General features: G+C 39.2%; 2 protein-coding genes across 2 annotated transcripts; one reads left to right on the top strand and one right to left on the bottom strand.

The window, feature by feature from the left end:
- Window positions 1-2397: 2397 nt before the first annotated feature.
- tmem176 (transmembrane protein 176) lies at window positions 2398-12657 on the bottom strand. The gene is made up of 7 exons (XM_041966832.1): window positions 12503-12657; window positions 10511-10639; window positions 10241-10351; window positions 9955-10011; window positions 8800-8946; window positions 6613-6729; window positions 2398-4098 (listed from the first exon to the last, which is right to left on the bottom strand). Exons 2-7 carry the CDS (start codon window positions 10634-10636, stop codon window positions 4039-4041), a joined length of 618 nt encoding a protein of 205 aa, XP_041822766.1. The 5' UTR covers window positions 10637-10639; window positions 12503-12657; the 3' UTR covers window positions 2398-4038.
- Window positions 12658-12694: 37 nt separating this feature from the next.
- On the top strand, window positions 12695-18964 carry si:dkey-9i23.16 (uncharacterized protein LOC571915 homolog). The gene is made up of 6 exons (XM_041966835.1): window positions 12695-12858; window positions 15801-15882; window positions 15979-16089; window positions 17417-17473; window positions 18411-18578; window positions 18807-18964. Exons 2-6 carry the CDS (start codon window positions 15805-15807, stop codon window positions 18912-18914), a joined length of 522 nt encoding a protein of 173 aa, XP_041822769.1. The 5' UTR covers window positions 12695-12858; window positions 15801-15804; the 3' UTR covers window positions 18915-18964.
- The last annotated feature ends 1700 nt before the right edge of the window (window positions 18965-20664 follow it).

The following is a 20664-nucleotide window of genomic DNA, read 5'->3' as shown; positions in this document are numbered from 1 at the left end:
TGCATTCCTTCATTGTAATGTGACTGGATCACACCATCTGTTGTGAACTAGAACTACAAGCCCCCTGCCTTGTGGGTTGGGAATATCCTGGTGCAACACATGAGGCTACGTTCCTCCCTTTGACTCCTTGGAATTGTTGCTAGCTTGTCCATTTTTTGCCAGGAAACTCACGTTGCCCATGATGAGAGAGGGGAGAAACAGCTTGAATCTTCATCTCTCCCTCCCTGCCTCAGCCTTGCACTTCCCTGACCTCCTTTGCTTCCCCTCTTGCCACTGAAACTTTCTCCTAATCTCCTCTGGGATTTCTGGCAATTGGAGCCCCATCAACTAATCCCAGCTGTAAACAATAGCAATGCTAAAAAACTCCTCTAATCCACATGGCTACAGAGGGGCATGACTTAAGATAGCTAACTAGTAACTAAAAAGAACAAGATAAAAAGAGATAAAAAGACATAAAAGTGCAAAGAGCGAGAGCAACTTTCTGCGCACTGAACTGCTATCTGCTACCTCTAAGACAGGGTGCCCTTTAGCCATATAGACACATAAATATAAAATTTTAACACTTATGGCAAGTGGAATCATGTACTATACACGCCCTGATACACATGCTGCCAAGAAACATTTAGGCAACCCTAATACCCTCATAAAACATCCAGTTGTTGTTGTTGTTGTTGTTTTTTTTACATTGTTTAATCTGTATAAAAACCAAAGAAGAGACAACATAATGAAGCGTGATCTCTAGAAGAGCTGCTAGGTGGAATTTTGTTACCTTTGGAGAAAGCCAGGCTAGCTGTTTCCCACACACACACACACACACACACACACAGTTTAGTTAGTTAGTCTAGTTTAGTTTAACAGAGGATGGAAAGAAGTTCAACAAGGGCCCACAGTTTATTTTTGCCCCAAGGCCATCAAGCAGGTTAAGTCACCCATTTGTTTTAATAGAGTTTACATGAAAAAAAAAAAAAAAAAAAAAAAAAAAAAAAAATATATATATATATATATATATATATACAACTGCCCAGTAATCTGCCCTCTTTGGTTTGGAAGTGTGTTCATTGTTTACTCCAGTATAGACCCAAGAGATGGATAAGAATCACCAAGACCCCCTCCTCTCACCATATTACCCCCGTCCTTCAGCAGCTCCAATGGCTCCAGGTTAAATACAGAATCACTTTCAAAATCTTACTGTATACATTTAAGGCTATCCACAACCTCGCCCCCCCCCCCCCCCCCATATCTCTCCGGCCTCCTCTCCATAGCCACCCCCTCTCGTTCCCTCAGATCATCCTCCTCTCTCCACCTCTCTGTGCCCTCCGCCCGTCTCAGCACCATGGGGAGCAGAGCTTTCAGTCGCTCTGCTCCCCAACTCTGGAATTCACTACCACCCGACATCAGAAACATTAATTCTCTCCCCACTTTCAAATCCAAACTGAAAACTCATCTGTTCTGGACTGCCTTCTCTTTATAACTCCACTTCTCCTTGTTGCTTGTTTTTACTTGTTAGGTTTTATTTATTGTGCTTGTATTTATCCTGTGTTATTTGGGTTTTACCCACTCTGTAAAGAGTCCTTGAGTGTTCTGAAAGGCGCTTCCAAATAAAATGTATTATTATTATTATTATTAAGAATGTTATTTTAGTCTGTCAATCTGAGCTTTTCCAAGAGTGACACCAGAGGCCGTGGAAGCGCTGCTGCTGACGATTTGCTCCGTTGTGCTTGTGACAGAAAGTTTTAAAGAACATCCAGCAGGTGACAACATTGCCCAGTTAGAGTGCTTGTTTGTTGGAGTGTGGATTTTCCATGTTCAGTTCTTCACTTATTGGGTTCTCAAAGGAATTAGTTCGGATTAATTAGTATGATTACCATTAAAAGGCAGAAAAACATCCCAGAGACAAGGTAGTCTGGAGTTTCAAGGAGCTGCAGATGAGTAAAGGATTGTGGACATGTGCTAACAGTGTCACTAATACAGCATTTTGAATGACACTGCAGCAACACATGTACCAGTTGGTTATTGCCATTCATCTTCTCTATACTGGCCAGACAGTGATCCCTTCCAAACATAACTAACAATAAGAACTCCACACTGAAACATTAGAAATTTCCGCTAAAGTTAGAATGAGGCCTCAGCCATCTGGGTAAACAAATGAAGTGGATATCTTCCAAAGTTAAAGCCTGTTTAGTACAAAGTTCCCTGTTCTTCTTTCTTTGGAGTCTGTTTGCTAAGTTGCAGCAATGTTTGCATTTTATTCATTAACAATGTTTCACTGACAAACAACCACACACACACACACACACGCACACACACACGCACACACACACTCAGTACACTAGAACTTCTACAACTACAAGTTTATAAAATGATCAAGTTATATTTCAGATTTTATTTCAGCTATTAAATCTCTCTATATATATTATTTAATTTGTATTTTAAGGACTATGGTTATGTTACATTTGTATACTGTTTTTCTGTTTTAATACAGTTGAAAAAATTTGGACAAGATGCAGAGAGGTCTGTGGAGGCCTGGATCAATAAACTGTACATTTTTGACTGTGTGATGAGAACATACATCAGATAACAGCACAATAACTATGCATAGAACATCAAACCGGTAAAGGACCAGGCAGAGAGGTTAATTTTCAATAAATTCTCATTGAAGGTTCCCTGACTCCTTGAATTCCGTGGTTTTTACAAGAAAGTTGAATTTAATTTAGTTGAGTCAAATGACTCAAAACATGAGTCAAAACAAGATACTCTGCAGTCGCACAGGAACCTTGAGCATCGCACAGCCACTATACACTGCTCCACAGGATACTGCTGAGGATAAAACACTGATTCTTCTTTTCTCAAGCAGACTGATGTCAAACAACACAACAGTACTGAGCCAGTTTCATGCAGATCAACTTTCTTCTCAGCAAAACAGAGATAAAGAAAGAGAGCTCTATGGACAGATGTTAAGGGGAGGTCATTAGGGGGACAAGGCCAGAACCAGGTCCCTCAACAGAAAGAGAAAGAGCAAAAGAGAAAAAAAGAAATAGAAACATAGTAGAGCTTCTCTGGGCACCATGAATGTCTCAGAAACATTGCAGTCCATCCAATAGCTGTTCAGAGACTTCAGTTTGGACCAAAGTGGAGGTCCGAAAGACCAACATTGCTTTCGAGCCATGCTGCTAGCATGGCTGAAAAATAGGGAGGGCAGTTGCTGTGTCATCAGCTTATCTGCAGTGCTGTTTGGGAACGGTTTCTCAGACCTAGTCTTTACAGGAATTTCTGATGGCGTAATCTCAAAAATAAGTGTTGTGCCAATTCAGTTCGTCCTTGCATTATTTTGAGAAGTAGTAATCTTGCCCAATCTTTTCAATATTTCAGCAAAATTTGGTCAAACTGCAGATCTTGCAAATTTCCCCACTGTCTCTATGTTCTGCATAAAGAATACATTCCAAAACCAATCTTTCCCCCGCATCAGCAACCTCAACCCCAAACCTCTTCTGTCACACACTCACAATGTATTTGACAATATTTATCATGCTGGACCACAGGTTTAATTCATATTTATGTACATACATAATTCATTTTGTATAAAATAAACAAATATATATATCAAAGAGTTAGCACAAAATGGTTGAACACATCTTTGTGTCAACAATCTAGTAAAGTAAAAACAGTGCACATGATAATGTATACTTCGTGCCATACAAACATCTTTTCCAAACTGAGAGACTGAAGAAGACTGCAACAACACTATGAAAACATTTTCAAATCAAGAAACAGGAGAGCAGTCAGAGGACTCCATGTGAGCACATGGAGCAAAGTGCAGCGTTGCCAGTGAAGTGAAGTTTCTTCCTCATATGCGCTTGCTTCGTACTTTGACAACTCTGTGCACTGCACTCCTCAGCTGGTGACATGTCATGTAGTACAGTGGGTAAGTCATAGACACAAGTAGATAAACAAATTCACTTTGAACAAAAGGTAATCAGTTAGATGATGAAAAGTGATAATCATCACCATCACCTCAACGACTACTGGTCCAGTGAGTCATCAGTTCAGGTCAGGGGCTGTGTGTGCTGTGGGGGTTGATGGAGCAGCTTGAGTGAGAGACTGTAAAAAACAGAAAGAGACCATCAGAATTCATGTCAGCACTTTGGGTATCTTACTCTTCTTATATTAGACAGTTGTCAGTATCTTAAGATGCATTTAGGCACGCTGAAAAAGGCTCATTTTAAGCGTGGGACAGCCATGTCTGTTCATAATGATGAACGGTATTCAGTCTTGAAATGTGGACAATGGAGCAGACAGTCTACTGTGACACATCTCTAATGGGTGATTAATTTGTATTATTAATTAGGGCTAATTTTGGCCAAAAGTGTAGGAATTTTGAAACTGGTGGGTTTGAAAAGAAGTGGGGTCTAGGAACTATGTCATTTGGTATTATAGGAGAAACAGGACTTCGTTGAAAGAAAAGTTCAATTTAAATCCAAATAAATATTTATTCATTATTTTTGTATTATTAGTGACATACTCCATATATGAAGAATATGTATTTCACTTTTTTGCATGTTCAGCTGACCTGATGTTCAGGCTGACTCTGCAGTTCACTGGAATTAATTCATTAATTAATATGAGAGCATGGCTGGGTAACTAGCTTGCTACCAACAATACTAACTTAGTGTCACTTCTGTGGCCAAGGAACATTTTAGCTAAATATATCACTACGTTAAGTTACAGGTTAAGAAATGAAAAACCTCTTTCTGGACTGTAATATTGTGTGGTAGCATTTCCTACCAGCCAAACCTGTTGTCTGAACTACTGTTACATTAACCAAAAACATGATCCTAGACAGCGTTTCCTGTAGTGAAGCACAGAGCTAACCTTTATTTCTTTTCCAAGCATGTTTTTCAGGAGCTTGCTAGCTTTGCACTGCATTACAAAAACAACACTTTATTTCCATGTCTTCCATATACAAAACGGAGAGAAAATCTGCTGGAACCATCAACTCCTCTCACTTTGCCCCTCAACTGTCAACTAAGATTGACAGGCGTAGCAACAGTCACTGATTGTGTCGTGTTGTTTGACTTTTATATTCCTGTAAAGTTGCTGCTCTGTACTAACTGACAATTAGGGTGATATATAGAGGGTAACTGAATAATTTAGGGATTTCTGAAATTGACTGTTCCTTCTAAACTAGAGTTTAAGTGGGTCTTTGAATACGCAGAGATACACAGTAAGTCATCATTAAAGTCACTCTGTGCCAAACTTCAAATTGTGCTGACAAAGTTAGGCCAGCATGCCAGAATAATGTCTACTACTTTTTCTATTGATCCTACTCAACACATGTTTGGACAAAATGGAATTGTTCTATTAAGCCCTCCTACTCCCTGCATGACGCAGTGGGGGCCCTCAGCAGCTCCTTCAGTAACAGACTGCTGCATCCAGTGTGTAAGAAGGAATGCTACTGCAGGTCCTTCATTCCATCAGCTGTCAGATTATCTTATCTTATCCATTAGTTTTCCTCATAACCTACATGCAATGGGGGATGTTGCAAGGGAAAAAAAGAAAGCTATTACCCACTGCTTCTTTGGTCTTTAGAATCTTTAGAAATAAAATGATTTATTGATTTCTAATGTTGCCTTTGGAATTTATGTTTGTTTTTGAGTTAAAATATTTTAAGGCTGGGGCTTTTCTAGGCAAATATTGATATATGTGATTGTTTGCGATTAAATCAGCATATATACTACAGTCTTGGTCAGGCTACTTGGAAAGTGCATTCTACATTATATGAAGCTTCAGAGAAATGTAGCAAGTTAAGGCAGTTATGGTAGTAGTTTACTACACCAAAGCCATTTTATATTGGTTTATAATGAATCAACTTCATTCCAAGTCAGTGCTATCTGAGTGATCAATAAAACTGTCAGTCAATCAGATTAGATTAGATAAAATTAGATAACACTTTATTAATCTCACAATGGAGAAATTCACAGGCAAAAAAATTGGGCATCTCTAAACTATTTCTGTCTACTTTTGACCTGGAGAAAGTTATTTATGAGGTCATCCCATCTGGATTATTTTAGCTCTATTCTGCACACAGTAAACAAAGCACTAAATCAAAGAGAACACATTACCCGAATTTTAGCAATATCTGTCTTTCGCCTCCCATTGCCATGCGCAATGAGCGCACAGGCAGAGTGCATGAAGCTGTGCAGTGCAGTCAGGTACTTAGGTAGACAGACAAGTAGGCCCTAACGAAATGATTAAATGGGTTTATTACAGACCTGCAACATATACCAGATTCTTTTGGTTTTTTTTGTCATCGGAGCAATTGATTTATTGATTGTTGTCAGGATAAAAAGAAAATTTCAACAAATACAACAAAAAATAATTCTAAAATACTTAAGCAACTCTAGCCTTAAGGCAGGCAGAACTTTTACTGTATAGTAATTAAAGGCCAACATGTCAGCACTGCTTGTCTTGCAGTACAATGACCTTGTGTAATCCAGAGATATGCACTTATATGGAAACTGCTAATGCTACTGCTAACTACTAAAGTGATTTTGACGAACTTTGAGTCAAGTTAATCAAATCATCTGTGATTTAGAGAAAGTGATGCAGTCTTACAGTGTACTGTCCAAAGCTGCGTCTCTGTCTGAAGAGAAGGAAGCACACAATAGCAGAGATCGCTGTCTGGGCCAGGGTGAAGAGAAGGAGGGATGACTTCACTCCTCTGCTCAGCTTCTGTTGTAAAGGATACACATCACTCACAGCCTTTGTCATTGCAACACAAACAAGACATGCATAAGGTAAGACAGCAGGCACATTACTAAAAAGGAAATATTAATATAGTTATTGTTGTTAAAGGCTGTAGAAACTTTTCTCCCTCCTTCCTTGTCACTTTGCACCAATCCTTTAACACGTTTTGTGAATGGCAGTGATCATGCACTGCTGGAAAAGAGGTGACTCTTGGAAACGGTGAGGCTTTGTAACTTTAATGTTTTTGCATGCATATCGAAATAAATGGACCAAAGCACTGTAGGTGTTAAACAGTAACACTTACAGTGAGCCACATACTTTTGCACTGTGAACAGAGGAGTGATTCTTTGGAAATTTCTGTTTATGATTCTTTCACTCTTATGAGCCTCTTTCAGACAGACACTTGACTCCACAATATGTATGTATGTCTTAGTTGCAGCTGACATATAAAACTGTCAAGTCTAGTCAGCACCAAGCTTCCCACTGACATCAGGACAGCAGAAACTCTTCCATAACCAGCCCTCTCTCCTAGAAATTCAGTTTAATTACAACTAATTTGCAACAACAATGTAAGGTTTAATTCACTCACATAAATGTTGTCTCAAAACATTAGCCAGGCAGCAATTAAGCTGTCACCACAATGACATTATGAAAAGAATTCAGTAATATATATATGTAATTCCTGAGAGACAGGGTTGCAGTCACAGACAAATCTCTCCTGTTTTGAATGTTGCACTTGAAGCATTTCAGCATATTTGATGATGTTGATGCACTTTCATGATTCTTATGGTTTTTGGGTTGTATCCACTTGGTTGAATGCACTTAATACAAGTTGTTTTGGATAAAAGTATCAACTAAATATTGTAAATGCAATGTCAAGTAGAACTCACACTCTTTATGCTCAGTACAATGAAGCAAGCCGGGATACAGGCAAAGGCAAAGGCAAAGACAACCAAGGACTTTTTAGAGCCAATGTCTGTATCTGTAAGTCCAAGACTTCAGTAAACTGTTTAACACTTTTAACTCCAGGATCATTTCCTGAAGAAAATACATGTGTAATACAAAATACTAGTATCAACGTGATTAGCATCACTTTTTTTATTGTCTGGGTTATCCTATAGATCCAAAGGGAGCAAATGGTGGCTTTAAAACACTAGCATGAAGCTATAGTCCATTACTTTATATCATTCATAAAAAAGCATACGTCATTGTAATGACCTTTTTCACAGTCTATCAGTGTGCAATACTGAGGATGTCAACATTTTAATAGACTTTGTGGTGTATACTGGTGCTGTATAATACACTGTGCACTTCATTATCATAATCATGTTAACACTCGGTTACTTCGCAGTGCCGAGCAGTGTGAAATCTGAATGGAGTAGCATTAACTATGGTGTGCGATAAAAGGATATTAATACAGTGTAGGTATTTATATCCTTTATAGCCGCAACTTTTTCAGCCTTTATTTATTTATTTATTTATTTTATTTATTGCTTGAATGAGGGAGGGGCAAGTGCTGCCTTTTCACTTTTGTCAAACAGATTTATGCCAATCCAGGGAACTGAACTGTCGACCTTCCACTCACAAGCTCAGTTGCATAAAAACACACACTGCATATTTTCATAAAAACAGGCATGGAAAAATAAAAAGTATAAGTAAGACAACATGATAACAATATTCAACTTTATGTTAACTGGATGAATTGCTTTCTATTCCCTAAAACTGGGGCAACAGTATATACTGCATAAAAAGAGCAGGTGAGGACTTAAACGCCCTCTAAATAAAGCTGAGAGTCAGCATTTTATCATCATAGTTATCATTATTTTAGACAGCCAGTGTGCTGCAGCACAGAGCAAGAAAAATATGTGCCTGGCCTACTGCTTTCTGACTATACTATAGATATTCAGAGTATCCACAGGATCACAACCATTAGGTCACCATATCCACTGGAACAACCCTTACGCCACCCACAAGACACACTTAGATTGTAAGTATTTTAAGCTTTAAGCTATGCTCTCTATCATGAAAGCATAATGACACAAAGCTTATACCAACCGTGGTGTAGTGATTCTCGTTACAGCCGCCATGCAACGTCTTGATGCAGGGCACCTCAGGATTCTTGTCAATGTCTACCGAGTAGATGATGACAGCAACCACTGACAGCACAGTGGACACCCCGCTTACAATCAAACATACCTGCAGCTGAAAAAAACATATGCAACATTTAATCTTTTAGAGAGGTCAGTAGTATACTTTAAATACTGTAGCAGGGACATAGCTGGACTTGCACTCCTAAATGTTTTTTGTCTACCATCAAATTTTTGGATATGTTGAATACTTGCAGGTTGTTGTTTACTGACTCCAGACTCAGTGAGAAGGACAGAACGCGGTGACAGCATGCCTCTCGTATCCCATCTCTGATCAGTAAAAATGCAGCTCTGCTTATAGGTGATATACGCTTGCAAGAGACAGAGTTCATCACCCCCTGCCCTCAATAGGTAATGATTTATCTTCAAACTCAGAAACCATAGAAATAGCTACGCCTGTCATATTTTTAGACAGCTTTTCTTCTGTTGACCTTCACCAACTAATTTTAGCAATTTCCTCCTCAAAATCATCAACCTGTATTTTTGACCCCATCCCAACCCAGCTGTTTAAAGCTGCTTTTATTATTCATTGGTTCTCCTTTATTAGATATGATCAACCTGTCTCTATCGACAGGCTAGTTACCACAGTCCTTTAAATCCTACTTTTCAGAACAATTTCAATTTGTACAAAGATGATTCCTCTGTGCACGATAAAGCCAGTCACAGAGTTCTGCAGGGTTTGAATATATGCTTCCTTTAGGGAACATATTCAGGAAACATCCCATAAATTTTCATCAATGAAACCAAAAGAAATCAGTTGACAAAGCTCCAAGTGTGTCTTAAGGACATAAAGACCTGGATGACCTGCAACTTTTTGTTACTAAATTGAGACAAAACTGAAGTTTTTCAGTATGCATTGCACTATCCTCTAGCACCACTGTAAGGAATTTGGGAGTTATCTTTGATGAGGATATGTCCTTATACTACCACATAAAACACATTTTAAGGACTGCCTTTTTCAACCGATGTAACATTGTAAAAATTGTAGCAGGTTTGTATACAACCATGCATATACATGCACTATCTAGCCGCATGATTCGGTATGTGTTGTCTGTAGACTCACAATCTTCATGGTGCAGTGTTTGTCCAAGATGATGGCGACCACTCCTGCTGCGATGAACTGTGAGCACACACACCAAGGAGACAGAAAGACGGTTGCACAGAGGAACACTACATTACATCACAATATTAAGATCCCTCTGTTCAGCAAAGCCTTTAAAGGTTGTGTTATGATCTTTTTTTCTTTTAAGAGCACACGTGACATCAATAGATTTCAAAATGGAAATAGTTTAATAAGTTGAATAAGAGTCACTGAGTTCAGACACACATACATACACACACAGACTCACCGTCAGGCCACTCCACCAAGGAACTCCCAGTCTGGCCACCTCAGTGAGCTCAGTGAAGTGCAGAGGAATGGAGTAGGACATGACCATCAGCCCCAGCATCACCTGACTCACCTGTCACACACACACACACACACACACACACACACACACACACACACACACACACACACACACACACACAATCAATCAATCATTGCTGTTTCATAGCACCATGAAACATTTAACTTGAGAGAGAGAGAGAGAGAGAGAGAGAGAGAGAGAGAGACTTACTCCTAGACATTTGGGCTCTCCTCTCTGAATGGCAGCCTGCAGAGCCTGCTGTCTGTCAGTCAGTTTGGCAGCATTCACATCCTCTAGCACCTGCACTGTCAGATCCTTGGAGACTGCCACTGCCATTACCTGCAGAGGACAGCGGAGCTAACTTTCAAAACTGCAGGATCATCTTATTGATCAGTTCATATGTACACATTTGCTGTCATAATTGCATGAAAAACATTAAAAGGATCATTTTTAGCATTAACATTTTCTCTGAGTGAATTCTTTTTCATTGTGACACAAACTTTCTATACTACATTGAAATCAAATCGCAACACAGAAAACGAAATGAAGCAGTACATTCCCTTCTAGAGTTTTCCAGCAGAGGGCAGCATAGACTTGTCAATACTAAAAACAAAGCATCGTTAGTAGCGCGATGAGAGGGACTGTTTTCTTTTCTGTTTTTTCTTCTTTTGTTTAAATGTTAATGCACTATAAAGTAAAAGCAATCAACTAGCCAATCACAACTTGAGGGCAGAACCATGGGTGGGGCCTATTATCGCTGACATGTGCTGATGGTATTGTAAAGGAATCCCAGTAGGTAGGCACAGTAGATTATTACAATGACAATTACAAAAATAAGTTAAAATGGCCACAGAGTATTGACACACATCTTAATGACCAACACATTTCAGTGTGGAGTGTAGTAGTGGTAGTGACAGTAGTGTGTGGAACTTCTTAACTCGAAGTCACAAGTCACAAGTTTGACTGTACAATATTTCCATATAAGTAGAGAAGTGTCTCTCTTGAAGGTTTTGGTGCAATGTGCAAATAACAGAATCTCTTAATTAAAAAAAACAGTTTTTAGTTTGTCTTCATTTTATCCACATGAAGACGTAAAAATTGGCTAGATAATGTTTTACACCATTGGTTTTCATGTGTTGCAGTTTAATGTGAAAATCTTTAGGTAGATGCCAAACATCAGTGCAGCCTTCATGTTCATGGTGATGACACCTAAGGCAAGCAAGTTTCAACAGTCTGTTAATTGATTGTCATCTTGTAAAGAAATGAGTGCAATCCAATGGCTGCCTGGAACACAGGCAACAATGCATCGACAAATGTAAAATATGTATTTAGTTTGCATTTGAAACTCGCCAGCAAAGTTATTGAGTAAACATGATGTGAAATTAAGGTACTACAACACACCGGCATGGTCCTGTGAGACTGTGAACTTCAGACAATAAGCTATCAGTGTTTGCAGCAAGTTTTCCAACAAAATAGGCCTATATGATATGACACCCTATATTGTATTATTAGTGGTAACACACTTATACTGTGTTTGTTCGTACTGCTGCTTTTGGCTGCTTCTCATAAAAAGGGACCAATTCCTTTGCTGCTTTTGCTGGCAAAGTGTTTCTGTCTCCACCTTCTGATATGTAGGCTAAAGGTTTATTTTCCGACAGTTCAGTCCCCAGTGGCCGGTGTTACACATGAGAAACACATACAACCTTTTATCGAAAATCCAATTTCAGCAGTGGTGTGTCCAATAGCACATCACATTACTGTACACCAGTAATAAATACAGTTGGAGTTGATAGCAGTGTGACAGTGAGGATGTCTTAGTCGAACACGGTTACTTTTGGGTCCGACACTCTTTCCCACTTTGACTTGAATTCAGTCGGAACACATCACTATCACTGCTATCATCTCGCAGGGATGAGTGTTGCGATCAGTCCAGATCATCGTTTACGTTTAGGCACAAGTTACGCTCAAGTTAAACGCGTATTGCGTAAGCTTGACGCTTATTTGACTTAGGCCATTGAAGCCCACGGTTTTTCGGAAAATAGTGAAAATCAACTTACATTTCCACTATCACCACTTGCTTCCATATATTTAATAGACCTTAAGTACAGTCTGCACAAAAAGGCCTTCTCACTCTGACATTCTGACGGTAACAAGATACGTTTGTTGTCTAGACATTAGAAAGCAACAATGTCTGATTCCTACCTTTTTCTCTCGAGATAAATTAATAAATGTATCCTCCTTTATAAGTTTGGGCTTCTTTCTCACCACTCCTGATTTCTAATGCGCCTCCCTGACTTCCACTTTTTTCGGGCGGATGCGTGTGGACATGTGTCGAGAGAGAGTGAGTGAGAGGAAGGTCGTCCTCTGTCTTTGGATGAGATCCAGTGGAGCTCCTCCTTCACTTCCTTTAGTTTCAGTTCCAGAAATCATTTTGTTGTCGGAATTTGTCATCGTAAAAGTTCATCTGAAGGCAAGACTGTGTTCTGGGTGTGACGTACACCGCGACTATTATCTAGAGACATCTCAAGCAGCTCTGTACTTGCAAACCTTTAGTCGAGGTAAGTAATCCACTACTATATACGACACTGTTTTGTTATTTAAATGTTGTGAAGGTAAACAGAAAACAACAAGGAGTCCTGTCAGAAAGACACTGACACATTTTCTATTGTTATGACAGAAGGGACTAGAAGTTTCAAATTTCACCTTCAGTTCTAACGGGTTTACATCAACATCAGATGAGAAGATGTAGAAATACTATTTGTCCGTTTCATATAGTGCCACAGTTGTAGGTGATGTATTGGACGAATTAATGAAACTTGAGTTGTCATATTAAATGTTTGGTGTTAGATAGTGGATCGAGCAGACACTGGGTACCTTCACTAGCTCTGCCAGGCCAGCACTGCAGCCAGGTTCACTTCTTGTTTGTTTTTGGGACTTTTGCCTTGGTAGTATGGTATTGCTTATCACTGTATTTGCCTCCAGCATTCAGCAGTTTAAATATTTGATTTCAAAAGTTGCACTATTCAACCAGATTAAATCAACAACATCTCTCTCTGTCTATTCCTGCAGGAAATGTGTCTTTGCCTACACCTGTGCCCTGTCTATACCTCTATGTGCCTTGCCTGTGTGCACCCTGTCTGCATTCTGTCTGTACCCATATGCCCTGTGACTATACCCATGTCAGCCCATTCCCTGCCGATAGGCATTTGCAGCCTGTCTGTAACTTTATGTACCATCTGAAGCTTAATGCGCATTGCCTATACGTGCAGCCTTTCTGTACCAGTACAGTGTATTTCCCACAAATTCTGTTTCGTGTGAGACAAAGAGTTTGCCTCATCTACCTGCTCTTACCTTGCATGTATAGTCTCACTTAAGAGGGAAAACATTTTGCTAGTTATCTTAGTTAAGCATATGGGGACCCACTTGTAAATCCTCAAATTGCCTTATCAACATGTACATATTGATTACTGTACTGTTGGTGAAATTTAAAAAATGCACCAAATGAACTAACAGATGGACAAATGTGTGCATGAAGAAAAATATGTGATTGTGTTTCTAGATTAGTAATGGACAAAATGTTTCCCTCATTGACCCCCCCACCCCATCCCATCCCCACTCCTTTCTTATTCTTCCTGCCCTCCTCCTCCTGTCACCACATCTGCTTCTCATCCTGCAGCATTCCTGACTTTCCTAAGAGGATTCTGACATGTGGTTTTGATGAACTAACACACTCTCTCACACACTCTCTCTCTGTTCCTTTTTTCTCTCTTTCACTACTGCATTTTGTTCCCTGTTCCCTCCCTGTATAACCAGATAAGCTGCACACAGCAAAAACACACATGAGAGCGCTTGCACAAATACAACCCACATTCTACTTAGCTCTATTGGTCTCCCACTGTCTTTTGCCCTCTCCAGTGATGTGTCACATGATCATGTGGTCTGTCTCTGTTGTGCTTTGGGTCTGTTCATGTTTTTTTTGCACAGTCTGCTCCTCTTTCTCTCTGATTGAGGTTTTCAGTTTTTAAACATATTGTCTAATAATAACATTTTTTCCCTTTCGTCAAAATAAGTTTAGTGAACCATTTAATTTTATTTAACATACATATTTTAGCGTATGGACAATCAGATGAAACATATATCCTTGAAATATTTAATTTAAGTTCTAGGTAAACATTTGAACAGGAGTAAGTCTGGTTACATCCCCTGTATCACTTACATTACATGGGGTTTTCTGTACAGACCACAACAAACTAAATCCATGCCACTATATCTGACTACTATGCACCATTTTCCACCCTTTATATATCCACTGCCCTACCATCAGAACAAATCATTAAAATAGTATAGAGTAAGTCCTGGGTTTATGGGCTTGTTCACCTCTTTTTCACGAGGCTTGACATTTTGTCTTTATCACCCAAATTATTTCTTTAGCTATTATAGATGCCCCCTTTCAGGTGTGTGCCCAATAATATTTCATGTTTTATGCTAACCTTTATACTTTTTTGTGATTGTTGTTATAGTAAGTAATTATTATGTAATTACACTATTATTTAATATGTGCTTTGTAGTATTCATAGTGGAATTTATTTTCAGGTCTCTCCTAAATGCAAATGTATTACTAAATCATTTGTATCCATTTGTCATCCCTCTTCTACCTACCAGTAAGCACTCTGTAGCTACTTCATTGATATCCCATATGTGAAAAATATTTGCTCCGTAGTTTATGGATTGTTTGCTATATATCCCGCATATGTGCATTGTAGTCGTCTAACTATGCCTCTCCATCCTCTGCTGCTATGTTGCCACACTACTACAGGAGCTTGTACACACAATCTCTCAGTATCTGATTTCACAGTCAGCGGACAAAAGACTGAGGCGTGTTAAAAAGGAGTCTTAGAGTCCAGCAGAGTTCACTTGGCCAGTGATAGACGAGTGGAAGTTGTCATGTATTTTTGTGTATGATACCCTCCAGACATGTTTATACAACACTGTACTTTGGCTAAGTATGTGTTTCTGATATGGATTTCCTGAACCTTTGATTGTGCAGGTATCAGTCATTTTAAAAGTGTAACTACTTCATAGGAGATCTCCTACTTTACTGAAAAGTCCATTCTCAGTGTTTGTGCATTAGAGGCTTCAAGTTTCCACATCCACACTTGTAATTTGATTGGGTTCTAGTGGATAACTTACTATCTGAAATTGTAAATTGTATATTGGACCAGGATTGGCTTCCAAACTATTTGTGATGTCACTAATCATGCTCATAGACCTCTTTAAAAGTGGTGAAAGTAACCTTCTAGTGTCAGACTCTGCACAATAAAGCTCAAACATTTAGCTGTAGGAACAAGAAGGAAAAACATATTTCGAGTTGAAGTGGACTAATTTTTACCATAATCTAGAGAGGCATAAGATGGGTTATAACACAAGTGGGTTTATGGGAAAATACTCTTCACTTCAGATACAGTACTGTTGTTTCTGACTTCAGTTTCCTGTTTTTCAGTAACATGTCCTCTGGGGGGGTGCCAGCAGTTGATCCCAGGTTACATTACCTGTTCACCAGGTTTGACCCTGAAGCAGCTGCGGTGAGATCAAGACACCACTCTATTTTGATTTTAAGTCTAACTTCCAATAAGTTATTATTCATTCAAGTGTAATTCCAAATCTCTGTGTTTGTGTAGGTGGTGACCGTCTTGTTGGGGTTGTTCCAGGTGCTGCTGTCTGTCCTGCTCGCTTACGCTGATGAAAGTCTGCCAAAACTCTTCATACTGCCACTTGTTTCTGGAATTTTAGTATGTACCTTCACGATTACTACTTTTGCTATTAAAACAGAATAGTAAAAGCATGACTGATGCTAAAGAGAATGTTATAGTCTCATAACTCATGAAAAATGGTCAAAAGGTGACAAGCTCTTCCAGATGCTCTGAATTTGCACATAATTTCAAACAAAATTTCATTCGTAATTCATCATCGGTCAAGAATGAGGCATCCAAATATATCCAAAATGTAGATGCTATATAACCCCAGTGGACCCATAGTGCTCTTAAATGTAAACAGGAAACAGCTGGACACATTCTTCAATCTTGATCTGGCAGCTCTTTGTCACCAAACTGAACAGACTGGTAAGGAATAAACATTCAACTGCCAGCTCAGCCCCGTATATACAGAATTTTACCTCATGGTTCTAATCTTATTGAATCACAGTGTGGCCCAATGCAAGATCTGACAATGTGCATAATAATGACAACTGTATTGTGACAAGCAATTGTATTGTAGGAATGTGTGGGGACTGCAGACTTGTGTTGCAAGAGAATGGTCATCAGACAGGCTGTATAAATACAGTCCATTCACTATTCACACAGACACACAAGTAGAGAGAGAGAGTGAGACTCCAATGGAAACAAGAGGTTACTGCAGATCAGTTTATGTTCAAGGGGCAGATGTAACAGGCTTCTAAACAGGTTGAATGACATCATTGCAGGTTGTTGCAGAGTCATTAACCTTATAAACAGTGCTGAAACAGGCCTAGTTTTGTACTGAGCAACAGACTGACCTGACTCAGGCAGAATACATTCAATCCAAGACTGAACTGAAGGTAGATTTTTAAAAGAAAATAAACAAGTTGTTTTATTTTCGCCTAAGCCTAACCAAACCTTAACAATAGTGGCAGCAGACCAGAAAACAGTCTCATGAATCATTTTTCAACTTAAAGGATAGTTTCACATTTGTAAGATCAATCTCAAAACAACACATGTGCCCTGAAAGGGTTATTAGTGGCAGTAATCATACTAAAAGACTGTCATGTTGGAAGATACAAACTTGATCCTCCATCTCTTACACTGAAATCAGAAGGGATCTCTTTGCAGCCAGTAAGAACAGTGGAATAATACACCAACAACACTATCAATGTAAATATGTACATGTTACTGTTGTATTGCTGCAAGATTGATAAAAATACTTACAGTGACTACAGATCTTGAACAAATGAAATTGTATGAACCTGCAAAGTGATCACATTGTTAAATACAAGGTTCTCTACTTTATGTCATGTACTCTGGCAAAACCAGCATCAGTCTCCCAGTTAACTGTCAGTTAAAACTGTGTGTGTGTGTGTTTCAGATTGTGGCAGGAGGATCATTCACAATGGCCAGTAACAGGAACCCCAGCAAACTACTGGTACATTCACTTAACAAGCTAATCTATCTCATTGGAGTTTGGATCCAGACAGTATCTCAAACACCACAGAATTGTTCTATCCTCTGTATTTCCATTCTAACAGCAACCACTTAGTCTGAAAACTGCAGTGTTAAAGGTTTTCAATGTCACAGTTCCTGAAGGTCAGACAATACATTCCTGAAATTTATATCAAACTTTATATCAAAGCCTGTTGTGCTCGAGGGAATTTAGGACTCAAATGCAAGAAACAAATCACCAAGGAAGATCACCTCCTCAGGCGGTAGTTATTAACAAAGTCTTTGGTCCAAAAAACAAGACAAAAACAAAACGCTTGGTTTTACAAAGTACAAACAAACGGCGCACGGCTATTCAAAGTCACAACAAAAGACAAGGTTTCCAAAATGAAAAATAACAAAAGGCGCAAGGTTTCCAGAATGTACAAAACATAGGATGCAAGATAATCAAGGCTCTTAACTACATGATAAGGTTTTCAGCAAGGCTAGACTTAGCATGGACGCATGACAGGGTACACAAGACAATCTGGCACAGGACAAACGGAGACGCACACTAGATACATGAGGTGACAATGAACAGGTGGAAACAATCAGGGAGGGGCAGACAATCAGACAGGTGGGAAAAACACCAGGAAGTCAAGTTTCTGACATGAGAGGAGTGTTAGGGTTTCACAATAAAACAGGAAGTGTATCACAAAACTAGACACCAGTGAACAAAATACATTAATAGATCCGACGAGACATGACAATTTAACAGTAAAATCTCATGTTCATGCAACTGTATACACTTGTGCTGTATATGTAAAACACTGTATAATCTATATACACACTCGTAATATTGCAACTGCATGATAATACCCATAATCAGCTCTAAGTCATACGTGAGCTTCACAGTGATGGATCTTGACTGCTGCCCTCCACAGCTTCAAGGTTGTGCCTGCAGTAATATGGTTGGCCTGTTGGGAGCAATGCTTGCATTCTTCTTCTACTGCTACAGCCTCAGCATTGCACGCGTTGACCTGTGTGTACCCATTCCTGACCATGATGGCTACAGACGTTCATATTACGGGTGTCCTGGGGAAGCACTGGCGGTCAGTGCATTGCTTTCATCAAACTTTTCTTAAGTCAAAGAAAAGGAAAAAAAAAAAAAAAAACAGAGCACAGGATTAAGTGATAAAATGACGGAAATGTGGATAGTCCTGTCTCATGACAAGATTTAGTGCAGCTTAATGGAATGTAGATTATTGTAGAAGAGTATAGATGTAGCTTAGTCACTTTAGTGAGAGCAAGTGTATGATGTGTTTTCTTGTCTCCTGCAGGCCTATTGCTGGAGTGTGACACTGCTGCTGCTGCTCTACGACAGCGGGGCAGTGGTCTTGCACTGCCTCCTGTCAATCTCCGCCTTCAAAGCACTCAAAACAGACTAATACACACACACACACACACACACACACACACACACACACACACACACACACAGCAAAATAAATTGATTTATTTAATTCAAAAATGAATTTCACCAGTTAAACAACCAACAAACAAAAAAACTTTAAAAAATGTATTATGATTTGAATACTGCCAACCTTGTTTGCCTGGTTAGCAGCCATGGCATAAGTCAGAAAATACAAAAAATGTTATTTTTATATCATTACTAATATCACGACTAAACTGATAGTTGGTATATAGTCCGATATCAGCTCTTTGCAGATATATCAAATGTCAGTACAGAATGTCTAAGTAAGTTCGAGGTCATTTAGAGTTTGTCCACCAAGATGTTTGAGCACTGCCATGTTTTGTTCATTGTAAAATGTCCCAATCAGTTTGGGTCTCAATAAAACAATTGTCCCTTTAAGGTACTTTGTTTATGTTATGTGTATTATAGTGAATTGAGGGCTTATCACTATCCCAATCTCAGATGGTTAGAGGTGCTGTCCCACTGCACGTATCTGGTTAGAAACACAAAGGGATACCACTGAAGTTCTGAACACTTTATTAAGCCCTGCCACACAGTTAACACACACTTCAGATGAAGTTGATATGTGGTTCTACAAGGAATAGTTATACAGGGAATATCTATCAATTAATTACCTATGCCACATATAACAAGCACCAGTGGGGACGTAATAGAGGAGACCTTGAAGTATAACATCAAGAAACATGAGAAAGAAATTTAAGGCCCTTTGACTTAAATGTGGACACTTTTTCATGTCACAGTCAACACTGCCCTCTGCTGGCCACAGCCGCACCAGTACAGAGCATATTTGACCTACTTCTCCACAGCCTAGCTAAGCAGTATGTGATGCTCCTTAGCTGATTAATTTACAACTTGGCTTTTCTGTTACTTAATATAATTCACACCTAGACTAAATATATTAAAACAAATCCAGTTTGGGAACAAAAATAGAAGTAACCTGATGTAAAATTTTATGAGAATGTGCACAGCCTTGTTTTGCCAGTCACTATTGGTTACTATTCCCGTAACCATGGAAAGGTTGAATCTCCTAATGTAATACATACTTGCGCACCTTTGCTTTATCTTTACAGTATCTTACCTACAACTACTCTTTATTAGGTGTGGGTCTTAATCCTCCACTTTATTTGATTGTGGTAGGCTACAGTCTATCACTAAAATAGACTGTTGCTGTTCATTGGCTCATTGCTTTGATTTTTGCATTTAATGTCTGGCTCTAGACCAGATTTCCTTCAGGGTAATGATGACATTTATACAGTTTGATGGCAAAAGAGATGAATACATCAGCAATAGACTGGTTGGGGGCTAGAAAGATAAGAAAGTGTCTTAGAAGCTCCAGCTCACCACAGATTTGTCACCAGCACAAGTTATCTAACAAGTGCACCAGTCCAAGGAGGTTGCTAAACAAATTAGCCTCCAGTCCAACCCACCAGAGCAGCAGTTGGCTAAATGTAAAACATGCAACAAGCAAGGACACTGGGCATGAGTGTGTCCTTAAAAAATACAGGAAATGATCATGGATAGTATGGGACAGCTTCAGTTACTGGGGGAGAATGGTGAGGCAGCAAGCCCAGATAACTGGATTATTGCTCTCGACATTGAAAATGCACTCCTTCCTGACACTTCCTAAAGACTATAGTCCTATGAGTCCTGCAGACACACCTTTTGTTGCCCAAGCTCAGATCTGTAGGTCCACAGCAGTTTGC

The sequence above is a fragment of the Chelmon rostratus genome, chromosome 3 (genome assembly GCF_017976325.1).
Source record: "Chelmon rostratus isolate fCheRos1 chromosome 3, fCheRos1.pri, whole genome shotgun sequence".
Classification (NCBI taxonomy): Eukaryota; Metazoa; Chordata; class Actinopteri; order Chaetodontiformes; family Chaetodontidae; genus Chelmon; species Chelmon rostratus.
This window is presented reverse-complemented; position numbering and strand designations above follow the sequence as displayed.